Source organism: Asterias rubens, chromosome 18 (assembly GCF_902459465.1).
Source record: "Asterias rubens chromosome 18, eAstRub1.3, whole genome shotgun sequence".
NCBI lineage: Eukaryota > Metazoa > Echinodermata > Asteroidea > Forcipulatida > Asteriidae > Asterias > Asterias rubens.
In genome coordinates this window covers 5589594-5615159 of record NC_047079.1, presented here as the reverse complement: position 1 = coordinate 5615159, position 25566 = coordinate 5589594, and the positions used below count along the sequence as shown (strand labels likewise).

At 38.2% G+C, this 25566-nt stretch overlaps 4 protein-coding genes across 4 annotated transcripts; 2 read left to right on the top strand and 2 right to left on the bottom strand.

Annotated features, from left to right (window-relative positions):
* The first annotated feature begins 201 nt into the window (after positions 1-201).
* On the top strand, positions 202-5049 carry LOC117302111 (phosphonoacetaldehyde hydrolase-like). Its single transcript, XM_033785909.1, has 6 exons — positions 202-360; positions 1346-1548; positions 2331-2490; positions 2714-2946; positions 3365-3436; positions 3907-5049. Exons 1-6 carry the CDS (start codon positions 351-353, stop codon positions 4093-4095), a joined length of 867 nt encoding a protein of 288 aa, XP_033641800.1. The 5' UTR covers positions 202-350; the 3' UTR covers positions 4096-5049.
* A 1214-nt stretch (positions 5050-6263) lies between these two features.
* LOC117302489 (26S proteasome regulatory subunit 7) lies at positions 6264-14526 on the bottom strand. The gene is made up of 12 exons (XM_033786447.1): positions 14380-14526; positions 12649-12686; positions 12212-12293; positions 11671-11762; positions 11399-11538; positions 11034-11106; positions 10117-10212; positions 9449-9613; positions 8945-9032; positions 8212-8414; positions 7768-7864; positions 6264-7231 (listed from the first exon to the last, which is right to left on the bottom strand). The coding sequence occupies exons 1-12, from the start codon at positions 14450-14452 to the stop codon at positions 7074-7076; spliced, it is 1305 nt and encodes a 434-aa protein (XP_033642338.1). The 5' UTR covers positions 14453-14526; the 3' UTR covers positions 6264-7073.
* A 3283-nt stretch (positions 14527-17809) lies between these two features.
* On the bottom strand, positions 17810-20568 carry LOC117302527 (protein-S-isoprenylcysteine O-methyltransferase-like). Its single transcript, XM_033786502.1, has 4 exons — positions 20356-20568; positions 19416-19674; positions 18635-18852; positions 17810-18162 (listed from the first exon to the last, which is right to left on the bottom strand). The coding sequence occupies exons 1-4, from the start codon at positions 20566-20568 to the stop codon at positions 17980-17982; spliced, it is 873 nt and encodes a 290-aa protein (XP_033642393.1). The 3' UTR covers positions 17810-17979.
* Positions 20569-20796: 228 nt separating this feature from the next.
* On the top strand, positions 20797-25269 carry LOC117302380 (39S ribosomal protein L20, mitochondrial-like). The gene is made up of 5 exons (XM_033786308.1): positions 20797-20969; positions 21987-22097; positions 22396-22473; positions 23693-23758; positions 24206-25269. Exons 1-5 carry the CDS (start codon positions 20883-20885, stop codon positions 24368-24370), a joined length of 507 nt encoding a protein of 168 aa, XP_033642199.1. The 5' UTR covers positions 20797-20882; the 3' UTR covers positions 24371-25269.
* The last annotated feature ends 297 nt before the right edge of the window (positions 25270-25566 follow it).

Below are 25566 nucleotides of genomic sequence, written 5' to 3'. Positions count from 1 at the left end.
TTAATTTTATTTTAATTTAGTAGCATGAATTTATCCGTTGGAGGAAGTAGTGCCCATTGGTAAACATTGCCTGTTAATTACTTATTTTTTTCCTATGATTGTTTATGCAACGTTATTTTCGATTCGGGTGTCCTACTTTGGGTTAGGAGAACAAAAACATAAACAGCCAATGCAAAGAACTTTGTTTTTAGCATGTGGGTGGGCGGGTGCAACATTTTGAGAAGTTGAACGCACTCACTTGTGCTTGATGTTCGAGAACAATTATTGCTTTTACTTGAGCGTTTTGGGAAGATAGTGTGAGCTATTGTTACACCATTTTGCGACATAATTATTAATAATAGCAATTTAATATGGCATCAGGTAAGCTTAGGGTTAGATTCGGTTGGTTTTACTTTATGACAAATGAAATGAAATTGAAAGGGTACGTTAAAAAAATTATTAACTTGAACATGTTCACTGAATGTCATTGTCAGTGTCGGTGTCACTGCTGTCAGTGTCATGGTTAGACAATTGTTTAAAATGTAAAAATGAATGTTATATTGTTTCTTTTTTTAAATTGACCGCTTGATTGCTTAGATTTGTTTTAAAGAAGGAATAGGAGTGTAGTAATATTCACTGAAACTTTCAAGTTTCAGTAGTAGTATTTATATTTATTGAATTGAATGTTGGCAATTCTTCTAAAAACTGTAGGCAAGTTAATTTAGACCGCATGTAATTTTGCCAAGTCAACCGAACCACCAATTTCAAAAGCCAAATGTATATGATTATGAATCTTAAAGTGGGTGTTATTATTATTATTATTATTTTATTCGCCATAACAGTACAAAACAAATTACATTGACAACATTATACCCCAAGATGGGCAAGGGACAACAAAAGCAAATACATACTACGATCCGTAGATCTGTTGCCCCACATCTGGGTGTATGTACATGATGTAATAAATATTATTTATACTTAATTAACCTTATATTAATAATAAATTTATTTGTACTTAATTTATTTTTATCTTTAATTGTTACATTCGCTAAAACTAAAAGTAATACTTCTTACTTTAAACAAACTGTGTTATTTTATGATTGATAATGCCCTTATTAAATCAAAATTGTTAGAGAAAAAACAACTTGTGACAGGGGTGGGGGGGGGGGGGGGGGGGGGGCGACAGCCAGGGAAAAAAAAAAATGTTTTGACTTATTTGTTGAACCTTTATTTCTTTAAAAAAAAAATTGGGGGGGGGGGTTAGAACTTAAATTGTGAAGTCTATGTCAAATGCTAATGCTAATGAATAAAAATCTTGTCATAATTATTATTACTATTTTTTTTATTGTTTATTTCTTAAATTCAGCTCCATGGAGCAACCCACTAATGCCTTATCACCACACCAGGAGATATGTGGGCAAAGTAAAAGCAGTTATCTTTGACTGGGCGGGAACGGTCGTTGACTGTGGAGTCTTCGCTCCGGCCTACACCTTTGTTGAAATCTTCAAGGGTGAAGGAGTGGCCATCACGGATGAGGAGGCAAGGGGACCGATGGGGACTCATAAGAAAGTAGGTTACCCACCGTCAAGAAATAAATCCATTAGGAATGTTATTTAGGAGATCCTCGGAGGATCTCCTCTTCCTGTCAGTCCTGACTAGAGGGCTATACAGCACCCTGCAAGAAATTTGTTAGCCCTGGGGCGATTTCTTTTTTAGCTGCAGCTTTTAACCCAAGATACCCACAGCAATTGCGATGGTGCTTTTTGCACTGGTGCCCATTGCAAAAGTCCAATAGAAATGTACATTTTATTTATTTATTTATTTATTTATTTATTTATTGTTTATCATGGGAAATCCATTTAGTAAGAAAAACTCACTGTTCTCCCATGGATCCCAGCTAATAACAATCTACAGAAGTGCACTTAAGATAAAAGATTAACAAATGTACACAGTAAAACATTGCACATTTTTATCATAGAGTGCCCCTTAACCGTGGAAAACTGCCGTGCCCCGACAAGAGCAAAGTTCAAGGCCTGCAGCTTTACGTGTAGATTGGGACTGGTCAAAATTCAGTGAGGCAGGCCTGTTATCGTATGCTTCGTTTTTGAATGGGCAAGGGCATCAAGGCATTTTCTTCTTGGTAAAGGGCAACCTATGAGGAAATTGTAAATTTCTACTGGAGCAATTCAAGGGCCAGGGGGCCATGGAGGCAATCATCTCCGTGAAGTAGGCGATCAGGTCTAGTGAGGCCACAGAGTTATGATACAATAAACAGTAAGTTAAACACACAAGATGTTGGAGCGAATGAACGAAAAAGTCAACGGTTCTTTTGTGAATTTTCATTTTCACAGGTTCATATTCAGAAAGTGCTGGAGCTCTCGTCTGTCCGCAAACGTTGGATGGAAGCACACGACGGAAAGCCACCCACAGAGGATGACATTGAGTCCATGTACAAGAAATTTGTTCCACTCCAGCGACAGGTTCTGAAGAACCATGGCGACATGATAGAAGGTTGTCTGTTTACATGCATTGTATTTACCTTTTCCCTTCTTCCCATCAACAGAAATTCTTGATATCCTAGTAAAGTAATACTTCACACATCTCTGTAATTCCTCACATAAGGTTTAAGAGATTTTGTAAGTGTTTTGACCCAAAAAAAACTGGATTGTAGAACTTGTAAGACTTGTCAAGTAAATCTGTTTTAAATATTATTATTATTATTTTTTTTTTCCAGGGGTTGTGACAGTAGTGAATCATCTTCGACTTCACTGCGGTTTGAAGATCGGTTCCTGTACCGGGTTCACCTCCCCCATCATGGCCGACCTGAAGGAGATCGCAGCAAGTCAGGGTTTCATCCCAGACGTCATCGTGACCGCAGATCTTGTACCCCAGGCCAGACCCTGCCCTCACATGGTGTGGTTGAATGCCATCAAGCTTGACGTGCACCCCATTGAAGCCATCATAAAGGTTGGTGGAATAAAAAATAGCCTTAAAAAATAGTCTTATCTCGAGTTAGGACCAGTTAGGACTATCCATGCAACTTGTATATCTCCTAGGACTAGTCCTAAGTTAGGACTAGTCCCAACTCTTTGTGAAATCGACCCCTGGTCATTGGGCCAATAACATTCCTTTAATCTTTCTCAGCTCACGGGGGAGTATTTGTTTGGCAAAGATGCATACGAATTTTGTTAGGAAAACATTTATGTGATGTTTTGATTATTAAAATTGGTTAGTTTATAGCTATTTTACATTTAACACCTTTTCTATTGTTACAATATATGAATTTGCAAATAAGAGACTTCTAGCACTAAGCCAGAACCCTTAGATTGCAAAGGTCTTTTTGAGTAGTGGTTAATGATTTGTAAACCTGTCATTGAATATAAAGGTTGACGATACCGTTGATGGAATCAGGGAAGGACTGGCTGCTGGATGTTGGACAGTCGGAGTGGCAAAAACTGTAAGTCAATTTCAAACTCACTGGTATCAAGTTATCTCACTTAAAGCTATCGATGACACAAAACTGGGCCCAATTTGATTAAGCCTGCAGTAAGCATAAATCTTTAGCAATATTTTCTGTTTTATGCAGCTTTATTAAATTGGGCCCATAGAGCCTCTTAATGATCTGTTTTTGTGATTTACTGCGTGAGTTTCCTTTTCATAGCACTGCTAATTGCAAGCACACGAAAAGGCATGCTTACCTTCCAGTGCTTACTGTATGAAAATGATTGACTAAAAATGTAACTATCCATGGTGAGCATCCAAGCTGACCGCCTTTTTTTCTGTCTTACCTGTGAAAAAGCTTACCGTTAAGCACATTATTGTGCTACTTTTTAAGCACAAAAATTTGCTTACTGTTAAGCTTGAAATTGGGCCCATGTGAATCGGTGCAACAAGAACACACAATATGTTTTTTGTTTTTGTTTCCAGGGTAACTATATGGCTGCCAGTGAGAAGCAAATGGCGGACATGGACACTGTCGAGTACGCACGCCGTCTGAAGAACGCCTACAACATTTTAGCGGAATGCGGGTGTCACTACGTCATTGATAGCGTGAAAGACCTGCCTCCTGTCATTGACGACATCAATCGGAAAATGGCTTCCGGGGAAAGACCATAAGCTGCTAAAGCCAGCTAAGCAGAAAACAATTTGGTAAATGGGAAAACAGTGCCAGCCAGGGACAGATTTCATAGCGCTGCTAAGCAGAAAATATTGCGATGCAAATTTCTTTGGTAGTGAAAAATGAGTGGAGAACCAGTTGCAACATTGTAAAATGTATGGATTTTTGGTTGGTAACCAGTTTCTGTTAAGCAAGATTTGTCTGTGGTTAGCAAGTTTTTTACTGACTGGTTGTATGAAATTAGGCCCTGGATTAAGTAATGCTATTTTCCTACCAATGCAAGCACAAATTACCCATTAAAAGCTTTGTGAAATTGTGCCCAGAATACCCTGTTGTTTGCTTTTCGATTTTCTCATGATCAGAATTTGTTTAAATTGTTTTCTGCTTCTTAAAATAAGCAATATTTGCTTCTTCATGGGCTTGGATCTCTGAGTTAGTTATTTTTTTATTTGAAAGCTGATTTAATTTGGGATAGTGTGCTTTTAGAGATGATTATTAATAATTTTATGAGGTGTAGCAAGAAGACAATTACCAGGGGCACAAGGTGAGGTGTTGCATATTACTGCCAGTAACACAGGGCAAGCTTTCTCTCCTAATGTCATGACACACAGGACCCAAGGCTTTACGTCCCATCCAAAGGGCCGGGCACTTATGACTAGAAGTGTCTCGATCAGGGACACAGGTGCCATGAATAGGACCCGAATCCACAAATTGGAATTTGTCCATCATGGGCAACAATTGATGGCCAAATATGAGTACAACTCAAAGCAGGTATGTGGTATTTTATTGTGAAAATTAATTTTGTGACTTTTTTAATTTGATTTTTTTATCATTTTCTGAAATATTTTATAGACCAAAGCTCTATCCAATTTTACCACTGTTATAATTTGTATGGAAAAAATATTATGTACTTGGGTAATTTAAATGAAAAGAATATATATATTTGATAAATTTGTATGAATGTACATGTATTGTGATAATTTTTAAATAAACTCGATGAAGTTACAGGCCTGAACTGTTAAAATGAATTTTGAGAAATTCAGTCTGAGAAATTTAGTCAAGAAGATGTTGGTTTTATCCAAGTATAGTGTGAACAACTTCTGTTTTAAAGACACTGGACACCTTCGGTAATTGTCATAGTACAGTCTTCTCACTTGGTGTATCTCAACATATGCACAAAATAACAAACCTGTAAACCTGTGAAAATTTGAACTCAATTGTTTGTCGAAGTTGCGGGAGAATAATTGAAGAAAAAACACCCTTGTCACAGAAGTTGTGTGCTTTCAGATGCCTTGAATTCTAGACCTCCTCAGCTAAGGTCTTGAATTCAATTCAAATATTTTAGTGAAAAATAACTTCTTTCCCAAAAACTATTTTACTTCAGAGGGAGCCGTTTCTCACAATGTTTTATACTACCAACAGCTCTCCATTGGTTGTTACCAAGTAAGTTTTTATGCTGTCAATTATTTTGAGTACCAATAGTGTCCAGTGCCTTTAAACTGTCATATCTAAGTTCACGTGTTGGTGTGGAAGTGACATAAGAGTTTCAGACATTGGATGAATGAGGTAACCTGTGGGCAAGTGGGCCCAGGGAGCAAGGGTAAAACTTACAAAGAAACAATCCGCAAGAAACAATTTAACAATCAATGGATACAAGTTTATTTGCACCTGGTCACAGTTAGGCATTGTCCACATTAACGACATTGGCAGTGTGTATTGACCCATTTCATGACATGCAGCAAACTTACCTGCGCCTATCCTGTCGGCCATTTTTGGAGTCAAAGCTTTACATGAAGGAGTGGACTCCTAAAATGGCGGAAACGGTAGCACACATTGTGCGGAATTGTCATGCAAAAAGTCAAGAGCTGGATCGCTGAAATAGCCTCTACTACAAAACCACAGGAGCCAACAACCATAGCCAAAGCCGTTTGATTCAGACAAAGCCTTAGAAACATGAATCAATCTAATATGATGGAAAGCCTTAAAGGAACACGTTGCCTTGGATCGGACGAGTTGGTCTATAAAAAGCGTTTGTAACCATTTTTTATAAAATGCATATGGTTAGAAAGATTTAAAAGTAGAATACAATGATCCACACAAGTTTGCCTCGAAATTGCGAGGTTTGCCTTTTACTGAGCGAACTAACACGGTCGGCCATTTATGGCAGTTTGACTCCCATAATGGCCGACCGTGTAAGTCGACGAGGTAAAAGGAAAACCGTGCAATTTCGAGGCTGTGTGGATTTGTGTGGCTGTTGTTTGTGTGGATCATTGTATTCTACTTTTACAACATCTTTCTACCCATGTGCATTTCATAACAAACGGTTACACACATGTTCCTTTAAGACATTTTTGTACAATCGCAGACAAAACTCCAACCCCCCCCACACCCCCGGGTCTGCCAAGCTGAGAAAATCAATTTGAATGCAAAGTAGCATTCCTGTTTGTAAGGGTCCTTCATGAGTCTGCTTGAAGTGTAAAACGAAACCAGTGAACCACAACTTTCCCCAGGCTTTGATTACCAAATTCACTTAAATATAAACTTCCTGCAATGGTCACATGGCCTTAGTGAGTGTCTCAAAAGTCAAGACACATTCTAGGGGAGAAAAGCCTTTTCTTGTAGGTGTATGCCCGCAATCCAGATCGTTCTGCTGGACTGCGACATTGTGCCGAACTCCGACAACATTCCTACACTAGTAAATACACATTATTAGCATTTTTTAATATTCCAAAAATCTTTGGGTGGTCAAACGGACCGGTTCAGGTATGCAGGTATTCATGTGCGTGTGTATGCCCACTGGAATACTTAACGATCCAATCAAAAAGCTCCTCTCGATTAAACCTTGAGACGCTCCGTGAGGGTTAAACATTTTGGGCATCAAACTTTTTTAAAAAGACACTTTTTACAAATGAAGTTTTAAGTTCTTTGTTAGTTTGGAGCTAAATAGCTCTCTACATGTAATTCTGCTTTCAATAACTTAGTTGTACGTCATGTAACGCGGAGTGGAACTGAATTTAGCGTATGCTTTGATGACTTTGTTGATGGCCTCTCTAAAGTCCTTCTCGGACGCCACCTTTCTTCTGGCGCGGATTGCAAACATTCCAGCCTCGGTACAGACGCTACGAATCTCAGCACCTAGGGGTGAAAGAAGTAACAGATTGTTATTTGTTATTACCAACTGATTATGCACAATAACTTTTTGTTCATGAAGGGGTAACCCAGTTTCAGTCCCAGGAGTAGGTGACAACTACCCTGGAAAAAAAAGTTAATTGTAGCCCACAACTTGTAGTAGCCTTCAGGCCTTGTGCGCAGACAACTTGCATAAAGAAAAAATATTAATAATAATACATATATTTATATATTTATCGCCACCCTAAGCTTCCAGCCAGCAAGCTTGTCCTCTGGGAGCCTAAGCAAGGTCAAGCTCAAAGAGGTCAATGCCACCTGACCTATGTCGATCTGCTTAAAAGGGACACTGGATTTGTGACAGCTGGATAAATATCAAAATATCCACATGCATGAGGGACAGGAAGATCTGGAAAAAACTCAGTCGTAACATCATAGACCGAGGATACCACTCGAAATAGAAGAAGGTATATTTATACACATCCAACAGCGCAATGTATACATGGATTTGATATTTCTTAAATGAATCTAGAGGTCACTCTCACCTGTGCAGTTTGGACAGAGTCGAGCTAGCAGCTCATATCGGATGTCTCTCTCTACACTCATTGAGCGAGCATGAATCTTGAAGATGTGTGTCCGTCCCTATAATTCATTCAGAAAAATAAATAATCCTAGATCATTAAAAAAAAAAACTTCTAATATTGAGTTAAGCCTGGTTCATACTTCCTTTGACGTCACAAATTCACACTAAATAATTTGCATCAGTTGACTTGTGCTGAACTCGTGCGAAACATTCGCTGCGAAAACAGCCTTTTTTCCAAGCCTGGTCTTGGACTCTGACTTCTTTTCTGTCATTATTTTTAAAACAGTGTACACTTTCCATTATATATCCAACGTCAAATGAATTACCTATACTGTCTACAAATCATCAACTGCGAATGTGTCCGGAAAACCAGAGAACTCTGAAGCGTCTCTATACGGTAATTTACCTCTAAATCTGGCAGACCAAACTCCACCTTACGATCCAACCGTCCTGGTCTGACTAAGGCGGGGTCGAGGGTATCAGGCCTGTTGGTTGCCATGAGAACCTTGATGTTGCCACGGGGATCGAATCCGTCCAATTGGTTGATCAGCTCCAACATGGTGCGTTGGACTTCATTGTCTCCTCCTGCGCCGTCGTCAAATCTCGCACCTTTCAGTGACAAAATAAATAAATAAATTACACAAAGTTTCTACAGTTGCATCACCCAATTTTTTGGCCGAAATCTCCAAATGATTGTGACAGACGACTATGTTTCAAAACGTAGCTGCTGCTAATCCTTTTTTCATAAATTTGTTTATGAGAAATCCCCCAGCTCACAAGGCCCGAACGGCCACTTCAAGGTGAGGGTTACACAATAACTGGCTTGGTCATCGACCAAAATCGACTGTCACCAGGGACATGTTGCCACCCACTCTTGGGGCTTAAATAGGGTATCCCCTTCACAGTCTGTAATGATGTAATCATGGGTGTCATCCATTATAGGAGCCTGGCTGGTAGAGCAGAATGCACTACCTTCACGAAGCAGTTATGATTAAGTGCCTTGCTAAAGGGCATGAGTGTAAATGAGTGGGAGTCGAACCCACACTCTTTTGCTGACAACATCAGATCTTGGGTTCGGCGAATTAGACCACTCTTCCACGTAACTACCGATAATTTATCTTCATTTCTTGATAACTCACCTCCAATGGCATCAATTTCATCAAAGAAGATGAGACAGGCTTTCTTGGTCCTTGCCATCTCAAACAGCTCTCGTACCATCCTCGCTCCCTGATGAAGCCAAATGAAAGAATCGCATTCAATATCAATCCAGCTACACAAGGATAGAATCTCTTACTGCGAGGGTAGAGGTTGATAGGAAGTGGATGTTTGTTTCAGAGGTGTGACTAACAAAAGGTTAGAATCTTAAACTGTGAGGGTAGAATTTTAAGAGGGTAGAGGTTGAAATTGGGTATGAAAAAGCCGTTGGCGCACCACGGCAGCTCAGGGCTGTATACTCCCCAGAGTGCTGAGAAAGATTAAAGGAATGTTATTGGCCCAATGACTAGGCCACTCATGTAAAGTACAGTAATACGGTTATTGTAAAATGGATATATAAGATATAGTTATTATTAATGTTAAACAGATTATAAAAGTAGAAGTTGGTTGCCAAAAAAGAGAAGTATCATATTTGTCAGATGGCTCACCTCGCCGACGTACTTCTGGACGAGCTCAGATCCAATAACCCTGATGAAGCAGGCATCTGTGCGATTAGCAACCGCCCTGGCACACAGCGTCTTACCCGTCCCTGGTGGACCGTACAGGAGGACACCTTTTGGGGGTTCGATTCCGAGATTCACAAACTTCTCGGGCTGTGATCAAACGCAAACAATTAAAGTTTAATTGAAGTTGCTCTAAATTTCTATGAAGTATCAAATCAAGACTCTTCCAAGCAAAAACAAGAAGTAAAAAACGGACACCAACCCTTAATCACGAACGTCCAATAACCCTCAGAAATCCGAAAAGCGAATTAGACTCAAAAGTTTCTTGGTGAAAAATTATCCAAACCATATTACTACGAAGTGAATCCTTTCTAAAAATAGTTCATCCTTTAATCAACAGCCACACCCGCTAAAAGCACACCGCACTAATGACGCACTTTTGCTTAAAATACCTGGCTGTCAAACATGCCACTAGTGCAGTTAGTTCAGGTTAACATACAATTTGGACGCACACTCATGCAATTTGGACGCACACTCATGTTAGTGAAATTTGATACTTTTGTCTGAGATCCGGGTACTTGGCTTTTAATTTAAGCATTGGTGCAGAATGCTATTTTCTGACAAGGCCCAAGGATCCCAGTTTAAACACTTACATGAAGAAGAGGTGTCTCAACGACCTCCCTCAGCTTCTCGATCTGTTCCTTGCAACCCCCGACATCGGAGTACGTCACATCTGGCTTCTCCTCAACCTGAACCGAGGAACAATCAGGAAAAGAATCAACAGGGGTGAGAGTCATGACTAACGAAAAAGTCTGAAACTTGGATACAGATTCAAAGGTATATAGAAAAGATGCCATTTATACCTTTTGGTTAACCCCTGGAGTTATAGATTACAATGAGCTTTTGGAAACGTTATCCAAAGCACTAGAGAAGTATGAGCAGGATTTCTTTATATGTGGAAACAAATATTGTCTGATTTGCTTCACCAGGCCAACATAAAAAAAATCTGAATTCAGCCAAAAGTCTGAAGAATCTCATCCCTGAATCAAATACAAAATATTGAAGCACAAGACCAACATAGGGAGTATTGTTTGAAGAGACTATAAATAAATAGTAAACTTGTGGGTACAATCATGTGCAAATCTCTTTTGTGTGAGTTTTGGCTCTGAGAAGTGCCGGTCTGCTCTCGCCGTTGCGAACAGTATACTCTGCCCCTCTTCGGGACACTGCCAAAATTAGGGCTAGAACCTAGTTGGTAGACTGCCGGCATTTTATTCCGGAGGTCGCAGGTTCAAGTACCAGCTCTACCAGCAAATTTCCCCTTGCTCAACCCCAAATTATAAAAAGCACATACGATACGTTTGGATGTCAGCATTATAAGCTCAAACTGTGAAACTGTGTTTTGTTTTGTTGGGCTACTTAGCCGGGAATCGAACCAGGGCCACATTGCCATCGGTGAGGGCTTTACGCACTTAGCCAACCATGCCACACAGTATGTGTAATATATAAGACTACAATATTATAAATAACAGAGAACAGATACCGAAATCTTTAAGAAGGAGTTTTTTACCTGCATCATTGTGACTGTTGGGTCGATCTTTGGAGGAAGTGGAATGTGGATCTGGTACTTGTTTCTGTCAACTCTGTTTACAAAGGAAACAAAAATAAGTTAGGAGGAGCAGCCTACTACAAATCAACTGTGAATATCTTTAAGGGTTGACAACGGGCCAGATACTTCACGGACGCAACGAAGGTGATTGCCTCCATGCTCCCTGGTCATTGCCCTGCAGCCGATTTCACAAAACTTTACGCAACTGCGTAAGTCCACTTGCACAATGTTTATGGAGCAACTTGTGTTTTCTATAATTACAAAAAGCACCCCAATCCTTTCAGCAGAAATTGGGCCCAAGAGAGTTCCTTGTTTCTTTCACTTACCCTACTCTCATGCCTTCCTCAATGTCTGTGGGCGCCACATTGTCATGGAGATCCACAACAAACTTAGCGAACTGTTTGACGTTGATGATGTACTTGGCATCCTCTGAGTCAGCATTGATGATTTTGGTGCATCTTGCAACCTGAATAAAAAGGAAAATATAATTCAACAGTTTCTTGTTTTACAATCGCATGAATTACATTTACAACACTATCAGTAATACAAGATTGTTAAATTTACTTTTCCAGAAAACGACAAATTTACTTTGTCTTACCTGTAGAGGCTGTTCACTCTGTAGCGTCTGTTTATCAGCCTGCAGATCCCATAACGCTGGATTGGCCAATCCAGTATCGGACTCCTTGATTCCTAAATTGTCACCAAGGAAAACAATTTAACCGCTCGTTAGCTGTTCTAAAGTTCTATTTTCTGACAAATCATTGTTATCCACTGTGGTTTGAATGAGGCAATAAAAGAGTGGCAATGAGGTATTAAATGGTCAATTAAAACCGGCAGGTTCGTGGCAACCAGCCTTGTCTCTGTATCTCTTTATTTGAGTCTGCGCATTTGAAAACTTCGTGATGCACTTTGGATCATTTTTATGTAGAAAGCGTGCAATATTAACTGTAAAATATTATTATTACCGTCACATGTCACCAACTGAGTTATTTAGCCCTATATGGACAGACTCCCCAATCTGTCAACACCTTGTTAGGGGGGGGGGGGCGGCTGTTGACAAACAAGGGAGGTAGCGAGAAGTCCTGTTACGTCAGTTTTTCATTGTTCACCCAAAATTTATTAAAAAAAGATTTACACACCTGCAAGTTCGTTGACCTTTTTGATTGAACTTTGGATGTCATCTTCAACTGTTTTGATTGGTGTTGTGTAAGGACCAGCTCCCTTTAAGATTAAAAATAGTGAAACATTAAAGCATTATTATTTCAAAAATGAGATTTTACATTTTCCAGAATATTTACATTTTTAGATTCTACTTAGCCACATTCTTTTTGAAACACCTTTACAGGCCAGCTCCTTTGTTCTTGAATGGTCAAAGGTAACAAAGTGTTTATTCTTCTTTGTAAAGAGAACCTGTAGGCATATAACTAAAGAAAATTGTAAATTTGTACGCAAGGCAAATGACCATGGGGCAATGGAGGTAATTTCCTCAAGGAAGCACATAAAATGTCTCTTCGTTCAGGCTGCCATTTATAGCATTAATCAATTAACTTTCAATAGAAGATATAAATGTACGTACATATGTTTTCAGGAGTGCGATATCACCCTCGTCAAGTGCTGTTGGATAAAAGAGATAATGAAAGTATTTTAAATTTATTGCGAACTGTTATAATTGAGTACTTGGTGATTTGTGTGGATCTACTCTAAAGCTTCATGGCCACAGCAGTCAGACTATGGAACACACTCCCTGCAGACGTCATCACCGCTCCATCGGTGACCATCTTCAGGTCACACATCTACACCCATTTAGTTTCAACTAGTGTTGTTTACTTGCACCTATTTTCTAAGCACAACTTTCCACCTGTTTCATGCACACCTAGTCTTCACCTCAGCTTTTACATCCATAAGTGGACTTTGCTGAGTACCAGCGTAGATGTAGTCGTAGATGTAAACTTTGAAACTGAAGTGTTAATTTTAAAAGGTCAGCATTTTATAATTCATACAATTTTAACAAGTATTACATTTTGACACACTGTATTCAACAAGAGAGTTAACCAATTTCGATAACATATAAAGTTTTAAACTCGAAAAGGATAATCTATTTACAGACTCACTCAGTCCTGCAGCCAGGCTTCTTGTGATTTTATTTAAATTTTATTTTTTGCAAAAAATAGTTAATGGCCTGACGTTTCGACCCTAGCAGAGTCTTTCTCGAAGGCTAAATGACAACACATCAAACTTGAACAGGTAACTAAGTGAAACATAAGCAGTGGAAATACATGAATGGGGTTAGAAAGCATGCAGAAAAAAGCAAGGGGTAAACAACTAATAATAGGGGGTCAAAAGGGGGGGGGGGGTTGAAGGGGGGGGGGGGGGTTGAAGGGAGGGAAGGGGGGGGGTTGAAGGGAGGGAAGGGGGGGGGGGGGTTGAAGGGAGGGGACTGGCTTGACCACAACAAGAAGATGGAAACACAAAGGAAAATATCAAGGGTGGGAAGAGGTGGGGGAAAAAAGTAATTAATTTTTTAATTGTTTTGGAAAAGTTTCCGTATTTGTATATAAATAATCCTGCCAACACTTTTTGATTTGTTATGAAATACAAATAGGAAGTGTCTAATTACAAATTTAACTAAATAACATATAGTTGCGTTAACGTCCCGCCGGCAGGACTCAGGAGGGTTACGTTATCGCAACTAAATAACATACCCCTTTTGCAAAAATTAGTGAAAAGTGATGGGAAAAGTTTTCGTATGGCGCCACCACTTTTTCATTCTATATAGAATTCTATATGAAATAATATAGTATCTAATTTGCCTCAATTTATATCCCTTTTGTAAAAATGAGTGAAAAAGTGGTGGCGCCATACGGAAAGTTACCCAATTGATGATAGGATACAGAAATGTTTCCAAAATAAAAAATAACAACATTATTTTAACAATATAAATTATAATGAATAAAAATAGTTTTTTTAAACATTATTTTTATAATGACAAAAAATTGATATTTCAAATAAAATACACGATCTTTTTGTGTTATTTTTTTTTTTATAACAATTAATTACAATGCAATTGATTTTCTCTTTTTAATTTTTAAGACACCGTTCATCAACATGGGGATGCATTTTATTTTTAGGCTTCTTTACTACACGGCGGCCTACGGCTGCTGCTTGCATGCACTGGGAGATTTGTGCTTTTGTTTTGTACGTCGGTTCGTTACACGTTCCGTACCGTGTTCGTGAATGTGTCAGCAAAAAAAGACAACACAAATTCTATTAGATTTAACCCTTTCAAACACAAAATAAAATATCCTACCTTGAATTGGTTTATCTTCCTTTTCTTCCTCTTTCTTTACTTTTCTCATATCACCGCCTAAATGGTCCGGCATGGTGAGTTTTTGGCTGATATTCCTGAGCAAAACTTCGTAAAATACAGCAATGGCCGACGACCAACTTATCTTAAATAGCGCCCTCTATAGTTCTATAGTTTTATTTAAAAAAATCATCACACACCTTTTGTGCGGTGCACATGCCATAATCCTACACACCTGTGGGAATATTTTTCGTAAACAAACATTGGCAAAGAAAGACTTGCCGTCTGTGAAAATTCCTTATTGGCCTGCCGGGTTTCTCCTTCATTCTAGACCAAAAACTGCCCATAATTTAATAATTATTAAGGTTTACAAACTCTGTTCATCACCAGAATAACAAAAACAACAGGTTGGGACACAATGTGGACTACTTCTTTGTACATAATTTGTTGACTGATGTTGCCATCTTTTAAGAAAATTTAAAGGCTTATTGAGAAAATCCTTAAAGGCAGTGGACACTATTGGTAATTACTCAAAATAATTATTAGCATAAAACCTTAACTTGGTAATGAGTAATGGGGAGCTGTTGATAGTATAAAACATTGTGAGAAATGGCTCCCTCTGAAGTGCGTAGCTTCCAAGAAGTAATTTTGCGCAAATTTGATTTCGAGACCTCAAATTTAGAATTAATTTGAGGTCTCGAAATCAAGCATCTGAAGGCACACAAATTTGTGTGACAAGAGTGTTTTTTCTATCTTTATTTTCTTGCAACTTCGACCACCAATTGAGCTCTAATTTTCACAGGTGTGTTATTTTATGCATATGTTGAGACACACCAAATGAGAAGACTGGTCTTTGACAATTACCTCTTAAAGTGTCCACTGTCTTTCAATCAGGAATTCTTTCAAACTGACACATTAAATTGTGCACCAATTGAACCACATCCCATTATCTCAGCTTGAAAAGGAAACCCATTCAAGAAATAACCAGCCATAAATCTGACTTATATTCATGTTATTTATTTGGCAAAAAATAACAATGTGCAACAACAAATAAATATAGCTGCACCAGAACTACATAATACTTGTTTCAATATACACTAAATTACAACGTTTATAAACAGAAAGAAATGTCAGTAAAAGGCATTTAACTCATGTATTGCATGAAATAAATTGCATAGAAATTTCCCTGTAAAAAGAATCTGCCCATAAAAAGATACAAATCATACATTATCATACAAATGGAGTGTAGTTTACACATAAACTACAACTGCATGACAATTTCATCATCAATTAATATTACCTGATCTTTCTTTCAAATACTCTTGGATGAGATTACCCAAAAAATAATTCACACATTCTGTAGTGGGCACCGACGTTTGAAAAATATATACAAAGTACTAGTCAAATTTTTCCTTTTTTTAAACACCTGGTGGAATGGCTGTTATATAAAAAGGGAGCGTCATAAAAGTCGGGCAGGTTCTAGGCGCAAAGGAACGCTCTTGTGCGCATATTCCTACAATCTATTGGAGTAGACCGCATCATTGTCCCACAGTAAGGAGGCAATCCTGCAGGAGTGAATAAGGGCATTATCCCTTTGCATGCACTGGGATACTTATCAGATCCAATTAAAAAAATTGCAATCGTTCTGACATTTGAGACACTCCCTTAACATGAAATCCTACAAATTCCAGCGAATCTCAAGTTGAAGGTCATTAGGCTATCGGGAACCTCAAAAAAAAATTACACAATAGCCAAATATCTGGAATGTTGTCAGGTTTGCAAGCATGACCTAATTTCACTGTAAGCCCACCCCCCTTTACACTAATTGGATCCAGCGACTGCCAGAGGCCCATAGGAATTGCATTGATTTAGTTTCTGTATGAGGACTTAGGTAAGAAAAATTGTGAAACTAGACTCCGACTTTCACATGATGTACTTCAAAATCTTGAGGTCTTCTTGAAACCATCAATTTTTGTCATAAGAAATGCCTGAGTGATAAAGTGGGTGATATTTGGTCAAGATACACACAAATGTATGCCGACATCATCAACATGTATGGAAAGCATTGGGCAGGCACTGAGGGGTCAAGGGAGTGTCATTGCAGACAAGAAGGTCTAGGACAAGGATCCAAACTTTAAGAGGTATTTTTAGATGATTGCATTTCCGCTTTTTCCTACACTGGAGTTATCAATTACAAGAATATCTTGGGCACAAGAAAAGTACAAAGAAAAGTTAATTAATAATTTCTCTATAATAAAAGCTGGTGGTTTTTTTTTGTCCACGAAGCAGACAAAACAGTCTGAATTCAGATGAAAGTCTGAAATTTTCTCATCCATGTTAAACTAAACATAATATCTACACAGTACTGTGTCAATAATAAACAATTGGGAGCAATTAACATACAGGTATTGAGCTTAACTAGTAATGTTAATTACGGAATGTTTCAGAAACAACCAAAGATTATAGAGCACAAAAGGCAAAAGATGGGGAACTTAGGCTGAAATTTGAAAAATGCACTGGACGCCATTTTAGCAAGCAACTCTTTTGTGGAAACAAATAGATCAATGCAGAAATGACCATTGATATCAATGATATAACGAAATATTTGCTTGCTAAACTGGCGCCCATGTGAATACAAGTCCCAACAATAGATTGAGCTCCAGTAACCCATCTTGCAACTCCGGTGCTATACAATCTTTGGAACCAACATACTAAGTTGATTTGTTTATATTTTTTATCGCATTATGCACTGAATTAATAAACATTTCACACCATTATCACACTTCAACAGATGTGCTTCAGAAAGCCCATTGTAAATACAGGGCCAAATTTCATGAAGCTGTTTAGCAGAACATACTGCCTGACAACTGCTTTGCTAAGCAAAAATTGACATGGCACCAATCAAAACAATGCAAACATTCAATGCTGCTTGTGTCAGGTTCACTGCAATTCAGCTTAGCAGATAAACTGGCTGAAATTAGGCTTCTTGAATTGAAACATTCAGAAAGACACAATACGTTGCCCTCTTCAACCTATTCTTGCAGTCACCTCATGTTTCTGTTGCAATTGCATGTTATGCTAAAAAGGTTCAACAAGTACTCTGACTATATTTTGTTTATGATTTAACAATACTGTAGTGTGTTATGAAAAGGTCTAGTAACCAATGTACATTCCTAGCAATTCTCTGAGGTTTCAAGTTCAAGCACCTGAATAAAAAGCATACTACACACTTGGGGCCTTTCTCAAAGCTCGGCTTGGGCTACGGCTCAGGCTCCACGTGCTGTGTACGCAGCTTGCATTTAACCTGCATTTTGGAGCAGCGCGTATTGCACAGATATCAGTACGCGGAGCCTGAGCCGGTACCCCAGGCCGAGCTTTGAGAAAGGCCCTTAGCAATTTCTGCATGAATCAAAGGCCCTCTTGAAACCATTTCTTTTTGCTAAACCTCTGCTTGGGCTTTGTGTGATGTTTGGAAACACTTCTATTTTTTTTTTTATTTTTTTTTTTTTTTCCCTGGAGGGGGAAACACTTCTATACTTTGAACATACACTTGTCCCAACACACATTAGAGAAAATATACGTAGGACTCGACGGTCCGAAAGGTCAAAGTTCCATCTTAAAGCCGGAGATGAACGGCAGCTTTGTGCCTACTCTCTGCTGGTAGTTCAAGTAGTCCTCACCGAAAAAATTAAGAAGGGTTATCTCCTCGTCCTCGACCCGCTCATTGAAGAATCTCCAAGATGTGACCGTGTAGGCAACAAGACAGATGGGGTTGCACAAGATAATCTGTAGATTGGATCAAGAAAATGGTATGTAGGTAGATTTAAAGCGGAGGAAACTTCAATTCAACTCAAAACCTTTCAAAAGAACATACTCATTATTGTTTAACAAAACCTGAAATATTTCTTCAATTTTTTTATGAGGTTTGAAATCAAATACTTTGAGTGTATTTTATTTTTCTGGCAGCAAGATGCGATCCTGTAAAACATTACAAGTCATTTTTAATTGTGTACAGTAGTTACCACATTTACTCAAGAATTTTAAAATAAACAGTTGAACAAGTTTTGAGATGTAATCCCTTTCTTTCTATCAAAACTTGATAAAACTCATGAGGTGTAATATCAATAAACTGTTCTATTTTGTCTCCATGGGGCTGTGCAGTGTGCACAAATTGCTTCTGTCAAAAAAAGGTCCAGCAGTCTGTTGCTTTTTTGAAACAGATGTTGTCAAGGAATATAAGTTCCAAAATGTATCAAACCTGCGTTCCTAGGCTCCAGTAGAACCAGCCGACATAGGACGGATGTCTGGACCATGCATAAACACCATGGGTGACCAGAACATGGTCACTAGCTCGCGTCGTTTGGATATAATGATTAAAACTCCTTCCGGCTGTTAACATGGAAACTTTCCGAAGGCATTCACCAAAGATACATAGTATCAAACCAAAGACGCTAATATACCACACACTCTTGATATCTGTTGGGGAAAACACAGGAAGTATGCCATTGGAAAAGAGCTGACAAAATTTGCTTTTGCAGTCAGCAACAAAGCAACAATCAGAAATATTTAGAATATAGTTAGAAAAGTGTACATAATCAGAGAGATTTTCACATTCATTCACTGGAACATGGAAAGATTTGTATATTTTCAGGGAACTATCAGCAGAATCAGGGAAAACTGGTAGTTAAGCTCTGTTGCAAACTACTTACTGATCAAAAGCACCTTGCTATGCTTGAGTGGGGGGGGGGGTTCATGTTTCATTCAAGGATGCTGATTTTGCTGTTTTGTGGGAATTTCCCACCTTTATCAGCACTTTGCATCAAGCATGTCTAAAGACGTGCCCCAGAAATACCTGGGGGAAAATGCCAAATACGACTGCTTTTAAGCTATTTTGACTAAGAATATTTGTGGTTCAACTTAAATATAAAGTTATTCTTTGTCCTGTTCAAAGAACAAGTGGCGGTCGGACTCAGCAATTTTCCGATGACTATTTTGAAAGGAGAGTGTGAAGGTCAACAGAATTTCAAAAATGAACTGACCTGGGAAAAAATACAACTCTAAGAAATACTCGCACCAGCTGCACATTGCCGCGGCAGCGTAAGCAACACTGTGATTTAGGAGAAACGAGTCGATGGACAGACTCTCGTAGTTGTAGATGGACGTTGAAAAGTACTCCGAGAAATGAAAGAAACCGAGGACACACAGGTAGCAGCCGAAGGCAACGATGCGTGGATGCAGTAGAGAGAATGAGAGACCAATCCCAAATACGATCCCGATGAAGCATGCTTGAGCGGCAATCTGTTGGTAGGAAGATAAACCATGAACAATTCAAATTATATCAAACAATAGACTCAAATTTATTGTCAATGGGGAGATTGAGAAAGAAAGTGCCGTGGGAACAATTTACTCTGGCCTGCTGGGCCTTTGACGTTTTAACCATTACATTGTAACACTGTAATTGATTTCATATCAAAACTATCAATAATCAAATACTATTTTTTTAATAAAAAATAAAAGAACTTTCTCATTATTAGTTATTTCAGTTACAAAAGTTCATACATTTTTTGTGATATTTCGGCAAAACATCCGTATCCTGCCATCACTTGTTCATTCTATAGATGCGATAACGCAACCCTCCTCCCGATGGCCGATATGAAAGAAGTCTTGTTTCTAATTCTATTTAAAATTAAATTAAATAATTTTAATTAAAAAAAAATTACTTAAATTTATTTTTAGTTTGCATTTTATTGGTAAAGAATAGTGCAAATGTGGTGTGGCAGGATACAGACACTTCCCTTTTTAGATTCAGATACATTTTTAGAACAAGTGACATTGACAAGAAGTATTCAATAATATTTAATTATTCATTTTATCAACACACAGATATGGATTCAAATTTGTGTGCATAAAATATGCAGTTGTTTGGGTTGGTACCAAACCTTCTACTATACATTTATTTAAGTATAATTTAAAGGGTACCTGTCTATAGCATTTCCGCCGGTGGAACACAAATAAAACAGCATAATTCACCATTATGTACGCCACAGAAATCACCAATAAATAATTATATACTACATCAGCTATAACTGGGTCTGACACTCGCACCAATTGGTGAATTAATGGCACAGTTAAGATGCCAGCCCCTTGCAAAAACCAACGTAAACTCAACCATCCTTCAGACGGGACCGCCATTTTTATTTTTCCTCGTTCTAAAAATTGTTTAATATGCTTTCATTTTTAGCCAAGTAAATGTTAAACTGATATTGATAGTACATTTATTTCAAAATAAAAATAATTTATCAATTAATTTAATTATTTATTGATATTTGTATTAAAATAATTAAATAATTAATACAATTAACGACTTATTATTATTACTTGGTTGATAATCCATTGCACTTATTGACTCTCAAACAAGATTCTTCTCATATGCATTCTTCGAAACTTGGTTCAGGTCGTCTGCTGTTCCTTTTTAAAATCATTGTGAACTTATTTAATTCACCAAAATGGTTCACCTGAGTGCAGCAAGACTGATACGATCTAGAGGAACTTCTTCATATTGGAAAAGAAAGTTTGTTTTTGATCAGACACAAGTAAGTCTTCAACGAATCAGTGTACACTGTGTGTGTGGATTTGTGTTATTTTGCCGCACACACACATCGGCCCGGCACGACGCACACGATGACGGGGAGGAGGCGGGGCTTCGTAGTTGTTGGTTTTTTTTTTTTTTGGGGGGGGGCGTGGGTCTTATTCTGTGAATCAAACTTGATGGCCCTATTTAAATTTGTGCACGCAGTTTTCAGCCTTCGCACTAGACATTCCATGCAATTTTTTTAGGCATTTTATTAATAATAATAAAGTGTTGAACCACGCATCAAGTCATTCCTGCAACTTTGTTCCACCCACGACCACATCATTCATAATCATACTTTTTCAAAAAGAATCCTTGACAATTCTTAAGGGGTCTTTATAATATTTAAAATTATGACTAAAACAAAATTCTACTAAACGGCGTAGCCCCACTTCTTGTGTGGCCAAGGAGCTAACCTTGGCCACACAAGTGGGGCTACTATTACTAAACGGCAATGTCCAGGAACTGGGCAAGCAAGCGTTAGGCGGCACCCTATCAGATAATCATGTCATTTTATGCTGTGCAGTTCATGTTGAGCTTGACATAATGTAGCGCGCAAACTTCATCTGCACGCACAAATTTGCCGCACGGAAATTCACTACCAAAAGCTTGAAGTCTGCACGACCCATTTTGAATATTGCGTGCGCAAGCTTTAAGATTGCGTGCTTGCGCAGGAGGCTAGTTTGCGCACAATAGTACTGCGTACCTGGTGATCTGGTGTATTTCTGGTGTGTTTCGCAAATTAGTCAAAAGGCATTATGGGAAGGAAAAGGGAACGCTGTTCAGCCAATGTGCAAAATTATCCAGGCGGTAATTGCGATAAACATAGTCATGATCATTCATAATCGACTTAATCGAATAAGTCATTTATTCATTTATTCGTTTACTTTCTGGCCTGTCTTTACGCTCATAATTGTTTTGTTTATTTTCCAGAACTTGTGTATAAACATTCATTCATATTGTTCTGTTTATATTCCAGCACTTCTTTGGTAGAAGACGCAATTGCTACAGCATTGCTATTCGTGCTCTCCAAAAAGCATGGGTTAAAGCATATTCTGGAAGAAGACACAAAAAGAGACTACTGAGAAAAGTAAGACAGACTTTGAAAGCACTTGAGGTCATTTTTATTCTTCTCCTGCTGATTCTGGTCAGAGTTTCGGTCCAGTAAACATTTGAGCTGTAATCTTGTAGATTTTCCTCTCCATTATCAAGCCCCTCGGTAGGCTGTTTGTCCCATCTCTAGGGCATAAGTGCCACAACACTCTGACAAACTTCATGCCCCATTTTTGTTTTCACTCAAAGCCAATAGAAAAGAAACCCATAAAAAAGTAATTGGGTTCTATTTTCTTCAATTTATTTATTAATTTACATTTATTTTTCATGTTCAGCTTTGGATTGGCAGAATCAACTCGGCTGTAAAAGAGCATGACATTACCTATAGCCCATTCATGGAAAACCTTCTCAAGGTAAGTATACAATGTTAAGAGCCAGTTTGAATCCTTAGCAGCAGCCACCGAGTACTGCAAATGAGTTATAATAATAAGAATAATTGTGGCTTTTTCTATAATGCACTTGTCCGTCACTTAGTGACGCTCCTGGTGCTGTAAAGCCCGGTTCATACTTCCTGCGAATGCGAATGCGAAGCGAATCTTGACGTCACAAATTCGCAACAAACAATTCGCAGCAGTTGCCCTCTGCTCTACTCCATTGCGAATAATCGCTGCGAAAGGAGTGTGTGACGTCAAATTCACGTCAAATTCGCTTCGCATTCGCATTCGCAGGAAGTATGAACCGGGCTTAACAGACCTAATCCTTGGATAGCACCATGTAAGGTTTTACAAGGACGAAGCAATGGTGAATAGTCTTGTTTAAGGACACAAGTGTCGATCACGGCTGGGGAGTACATAGAATACATTGCCTAAAACCCATTAGTGTAAGGGTAAAAAGACCATACTATATTTTTTATGCAGAAATCAACATCTGCACGTATTAATAAATTCAATGATGTTGCACGACTGGTTTTTCATACAAATGGGTTTAAATGAGGTTTTTGAAAAGTGTTTTATTCCATCCTAGTAAGTAACATATTTTATGATACCCGAAGCTGCTCATACAAAATGGTGGTCCGTGTTTATAAACATAAGAAAGGTCTATAAACAATGTGTACAAGCTGTTTGTTCCTGATGATTTTAACAAAGGTCTGCAAATGAGTTATAATAATAATAATAATAATAATTGTGGCTTTTTTTATAGTGCACTTGTCCATCACTCAGTGACGCTCCTGGTGCTGTAACAGACCTAATCATTGGATAGCACCATGTAATGTTTTACAAGGTGCTGTGGCGCAATTTGCTGCCGATAAAATTGGGGAGGTAGTGCTTTCTGCTCTACCGGCCAGGCTTTAAATTGATGATACCCAAGCCTACATTCGTATGGACTGTGAAAGGGGTAACCCTGTTTCAGCCCTAGGAGTAGGTTGCAACAACCTGAGGCCTCTGGAAAAAATAATTATAGCCCACACCTTGAAGTGGCCTTGAGGCCTTGTGTGTCAGGCGACTTGCATAAAAAAAAAATTAAAAAAATAAAAACAAATATTTAGTAAGTTATAAAACCTGTAATATCAAAGTATGTACTATTTGAAAATGATATTTAACACTTTTTATTTTATCTTTTTTTCTTCTTCAGTACAACATACAACTCGACAGGAAAATCCTGTCGATCCTTGCAATTACAGAACCAAAGACATTCAAGGTAAAAGTTCACTCTATATCTTTATTGCAATAAACTAAACCGGAGGCTGTTTCAGTAATTAAGTACTTGGGTTTGTGTTTGTAAATAAATCGTAAAACAAGGAAGGTAATGGTAGCACTTAAAGCACTTATAAAGACTAACTTATCCCTAATTACATAATAACTTGCATGAGCTTTCGTAGCAACAACAACTTCATATACAAAAGTTCACGCAATTGTTTATGTAGGTAGTTAGTCTTTAAGTGATACCACTTCATTTCTTGTTTTATCTATCAAACTAACACTGCTATGTTTAGTATTGTCTTACTCTTCCATAAATCATTAATGTTGTTGCTGAAGTTTTAATGCTGTAAAGCTAAACATTTTATGTATTGTGTATCTTTTATTTTTGTATTTATTTGTTACAAATTTAAAAATACATTTTCTTTAACCATTTTGTCTTATCCAGTGTCTCGCTGAGTTGGCCAAGGCCAAACGAGAAGAGGGTCTTCTTGCTGCAGTCAGAGCCAACCCAGACAGAGTATTGAGTAGACAAACAACCCAAGACGACCTCCTCGAATCAGTGAAGAAATTACGCATCAGCGATCAACAGTCCACACAAACATTGAGATGATAAAACTGAAAAGATGCAACTGATCACACTAAATGATTTATGCATCATCATATCCGACCGTCAAATTATAAAGAGCAAGGCGTATTTTGAAATTTCCCTGGTGGAGGTCACCTGATTGAAGAAAATAAAGATGTGTTTTGTCTAGGACATTTCAAGGGGCACCACAAGAATGGCAAGTATCTATGACATTGAGGAATGTGCCCCATCCTTCTTTGAAGATTCAGGCCTGCAACATCATACTTCAAAAAAAGTTGTTGAATCTCCTTGCCTGCCCTGAGCATAGAGAAAAATAGAGCATCTCTGTTCTAGATGATGGATCTGTTTACATCAGTAGGCTGTGAACTTGATATTTTTGTTGTTGCTTTTGGTAGGAGAGTGCCTATAAATTTCTCCACACTATGTACTGTGTAGATGCATACACTATGTGACATCTTGTTGCAGACTGGCATAGTTTATCTAAGTAAAACTTGAAGTTATGAATGGTGGTTGGGAAAAGAAAATTGGGGGTAAGTTTGCCATTACAAACCAGCTCTTTTCTCAACAAAGCCACCACTATCCATCGTTCCAAATTTTGATGACGGAATTTCCAACGGGAATGGTCTGCCTGACCAACTTGCTGGAGGCTTCACTAGAGGAAAAGGCCATGAACAAAGGTGTCTTTGTTTTGATATAAAAAATATCTTGTTTGTCAAACTCTTTTCTTTGACATATTAATTCACTTGAAATTGATCTCTACCTGCTGCCAGCTCTCTTTTATCACCTTTTTCCGAAGCTCATTTATTTTGTCACTGTAAACAAAAGAATTCTGTTGATTTTCTTGCATTTAAAAAGGGTGTGTTTATCCGTGGAGGAGATCCACGCTTTATCTGGATATTCATTAAAATATTAAATTATAACAAGTTCGTTGTATTATAATTTTGTTGTTCATTATTTAAACTGGGGTAGGTGGGGGCGTGGGCAGACACTCGATCCATTCCCTTGTTATGGTAAATATCACCATGGAGGAAATATTCCTCCATGATATCACTGACACCAAAAAAGCTCGCCCATCCCACCCTGTGAAAAGATTGAGGCAAAAATCCATTTTAAACTGCTTTGGGTGAAGAAGTTTTTACATTTGAGACGCATCAGGAAATTTTGTTCGATATGTTTGCCCATGGTGGTTTTGTGGGTATTTTTGTTCCCACAAACTGTAA

What these genes read in the sequence shown, in the direction of transcription:
- LOC117302380 (XM_033786308.1), top strand. Translation starts at nt 20,883, where the DNA reads ATGGTTCACCTGAGTGCAGCAAGACTGATACGATCTAGAGGAACTTCT. An exon ending in TCATGGAAAACCTTCTCAAG is followed by an intron (nt 22,474 to 23,692) that starts GTAAGTATACAA and finishes TTTCTTCTTCAG; the next exon opens with TACAACATACAACTCGACAG. An exon ending in CAGAACCAAAGACATTCAAG is followed by an intron (nt 23,759 to 24,205) that starts GTAAAAGTTCAC and finishes TGTCTTATCCAG; the next exon opens with TGTCTCGCTGAGTTGGCCAA.
- LOC117302489 (XM_033786447.1), bottom strand. Translation starts at nt 14,452, where the DNA reads ATGCCGGACCATTTAGGCGGTGATATGAGAAAAGTAAAGAAAGAGGAA. An exon ending in TTGAGACACCTCTTCTTCAT is followed by an intron (nt 9,614 to 10,116) that starts GTAAGTGTTTAA and finishes GTTTGATCACAG; the next exon opens with CCCGAGAAGTTTGTGAATCT. An exon ending in TGAAATTGATGCCATTGGAG is followed by an intron (nt 8,415 to 8,944) that starts GTGAGTTATCAA and finishes TGTCACTGAAAG; the next exon opens with GTGCGAGATTTGACGACGGC.
- LOC117302111 (XM_033785909.1), top strand. An exon ending in CCATTGAAGCCATCATAAAG is followed by an intron (nt 2,947 to 3,364) that starts GTTGGTGGAATA and finishes TTGAATATAAAG; the next exon opens with GTTGACGATACCGTTGATGG. An exon ending in CAGTCGGAGTGGCAAAAACT is followed by an intron (nt 3,437 to 3,906) that starts GTAAGTCAATTT and finishes TTTTGTTTCCAG; the next exon opens with GGTAACTATATGGCTGCCAG.
- LOC117302527 (XM_033786502.1), bottom strand. Translation starts at nt 20,568, where the DNA reads ATGGCGGTCCCGTCTGAAGGATGGTTGAGTTTACGTTGGTTTTTGCAA. An exon ending in GGCGGAAATGCTATAGACAG is followed by an intron (nt 19,675 to 20,355) that starts GTACCCTTTAAA and finishes TCCTACCAACAG; the next exon opens with ATTGCCGCTCAAGCATGCTT. An exon ending in ACTGGAGCCTAGGAACGCAG is followed by an intron (nt 18,163 to 18,634) that starts GTTTGATACATT and finishes TCCAATCTACAG; the next exon opens with ATTATCTTGTGCAACCCCAT.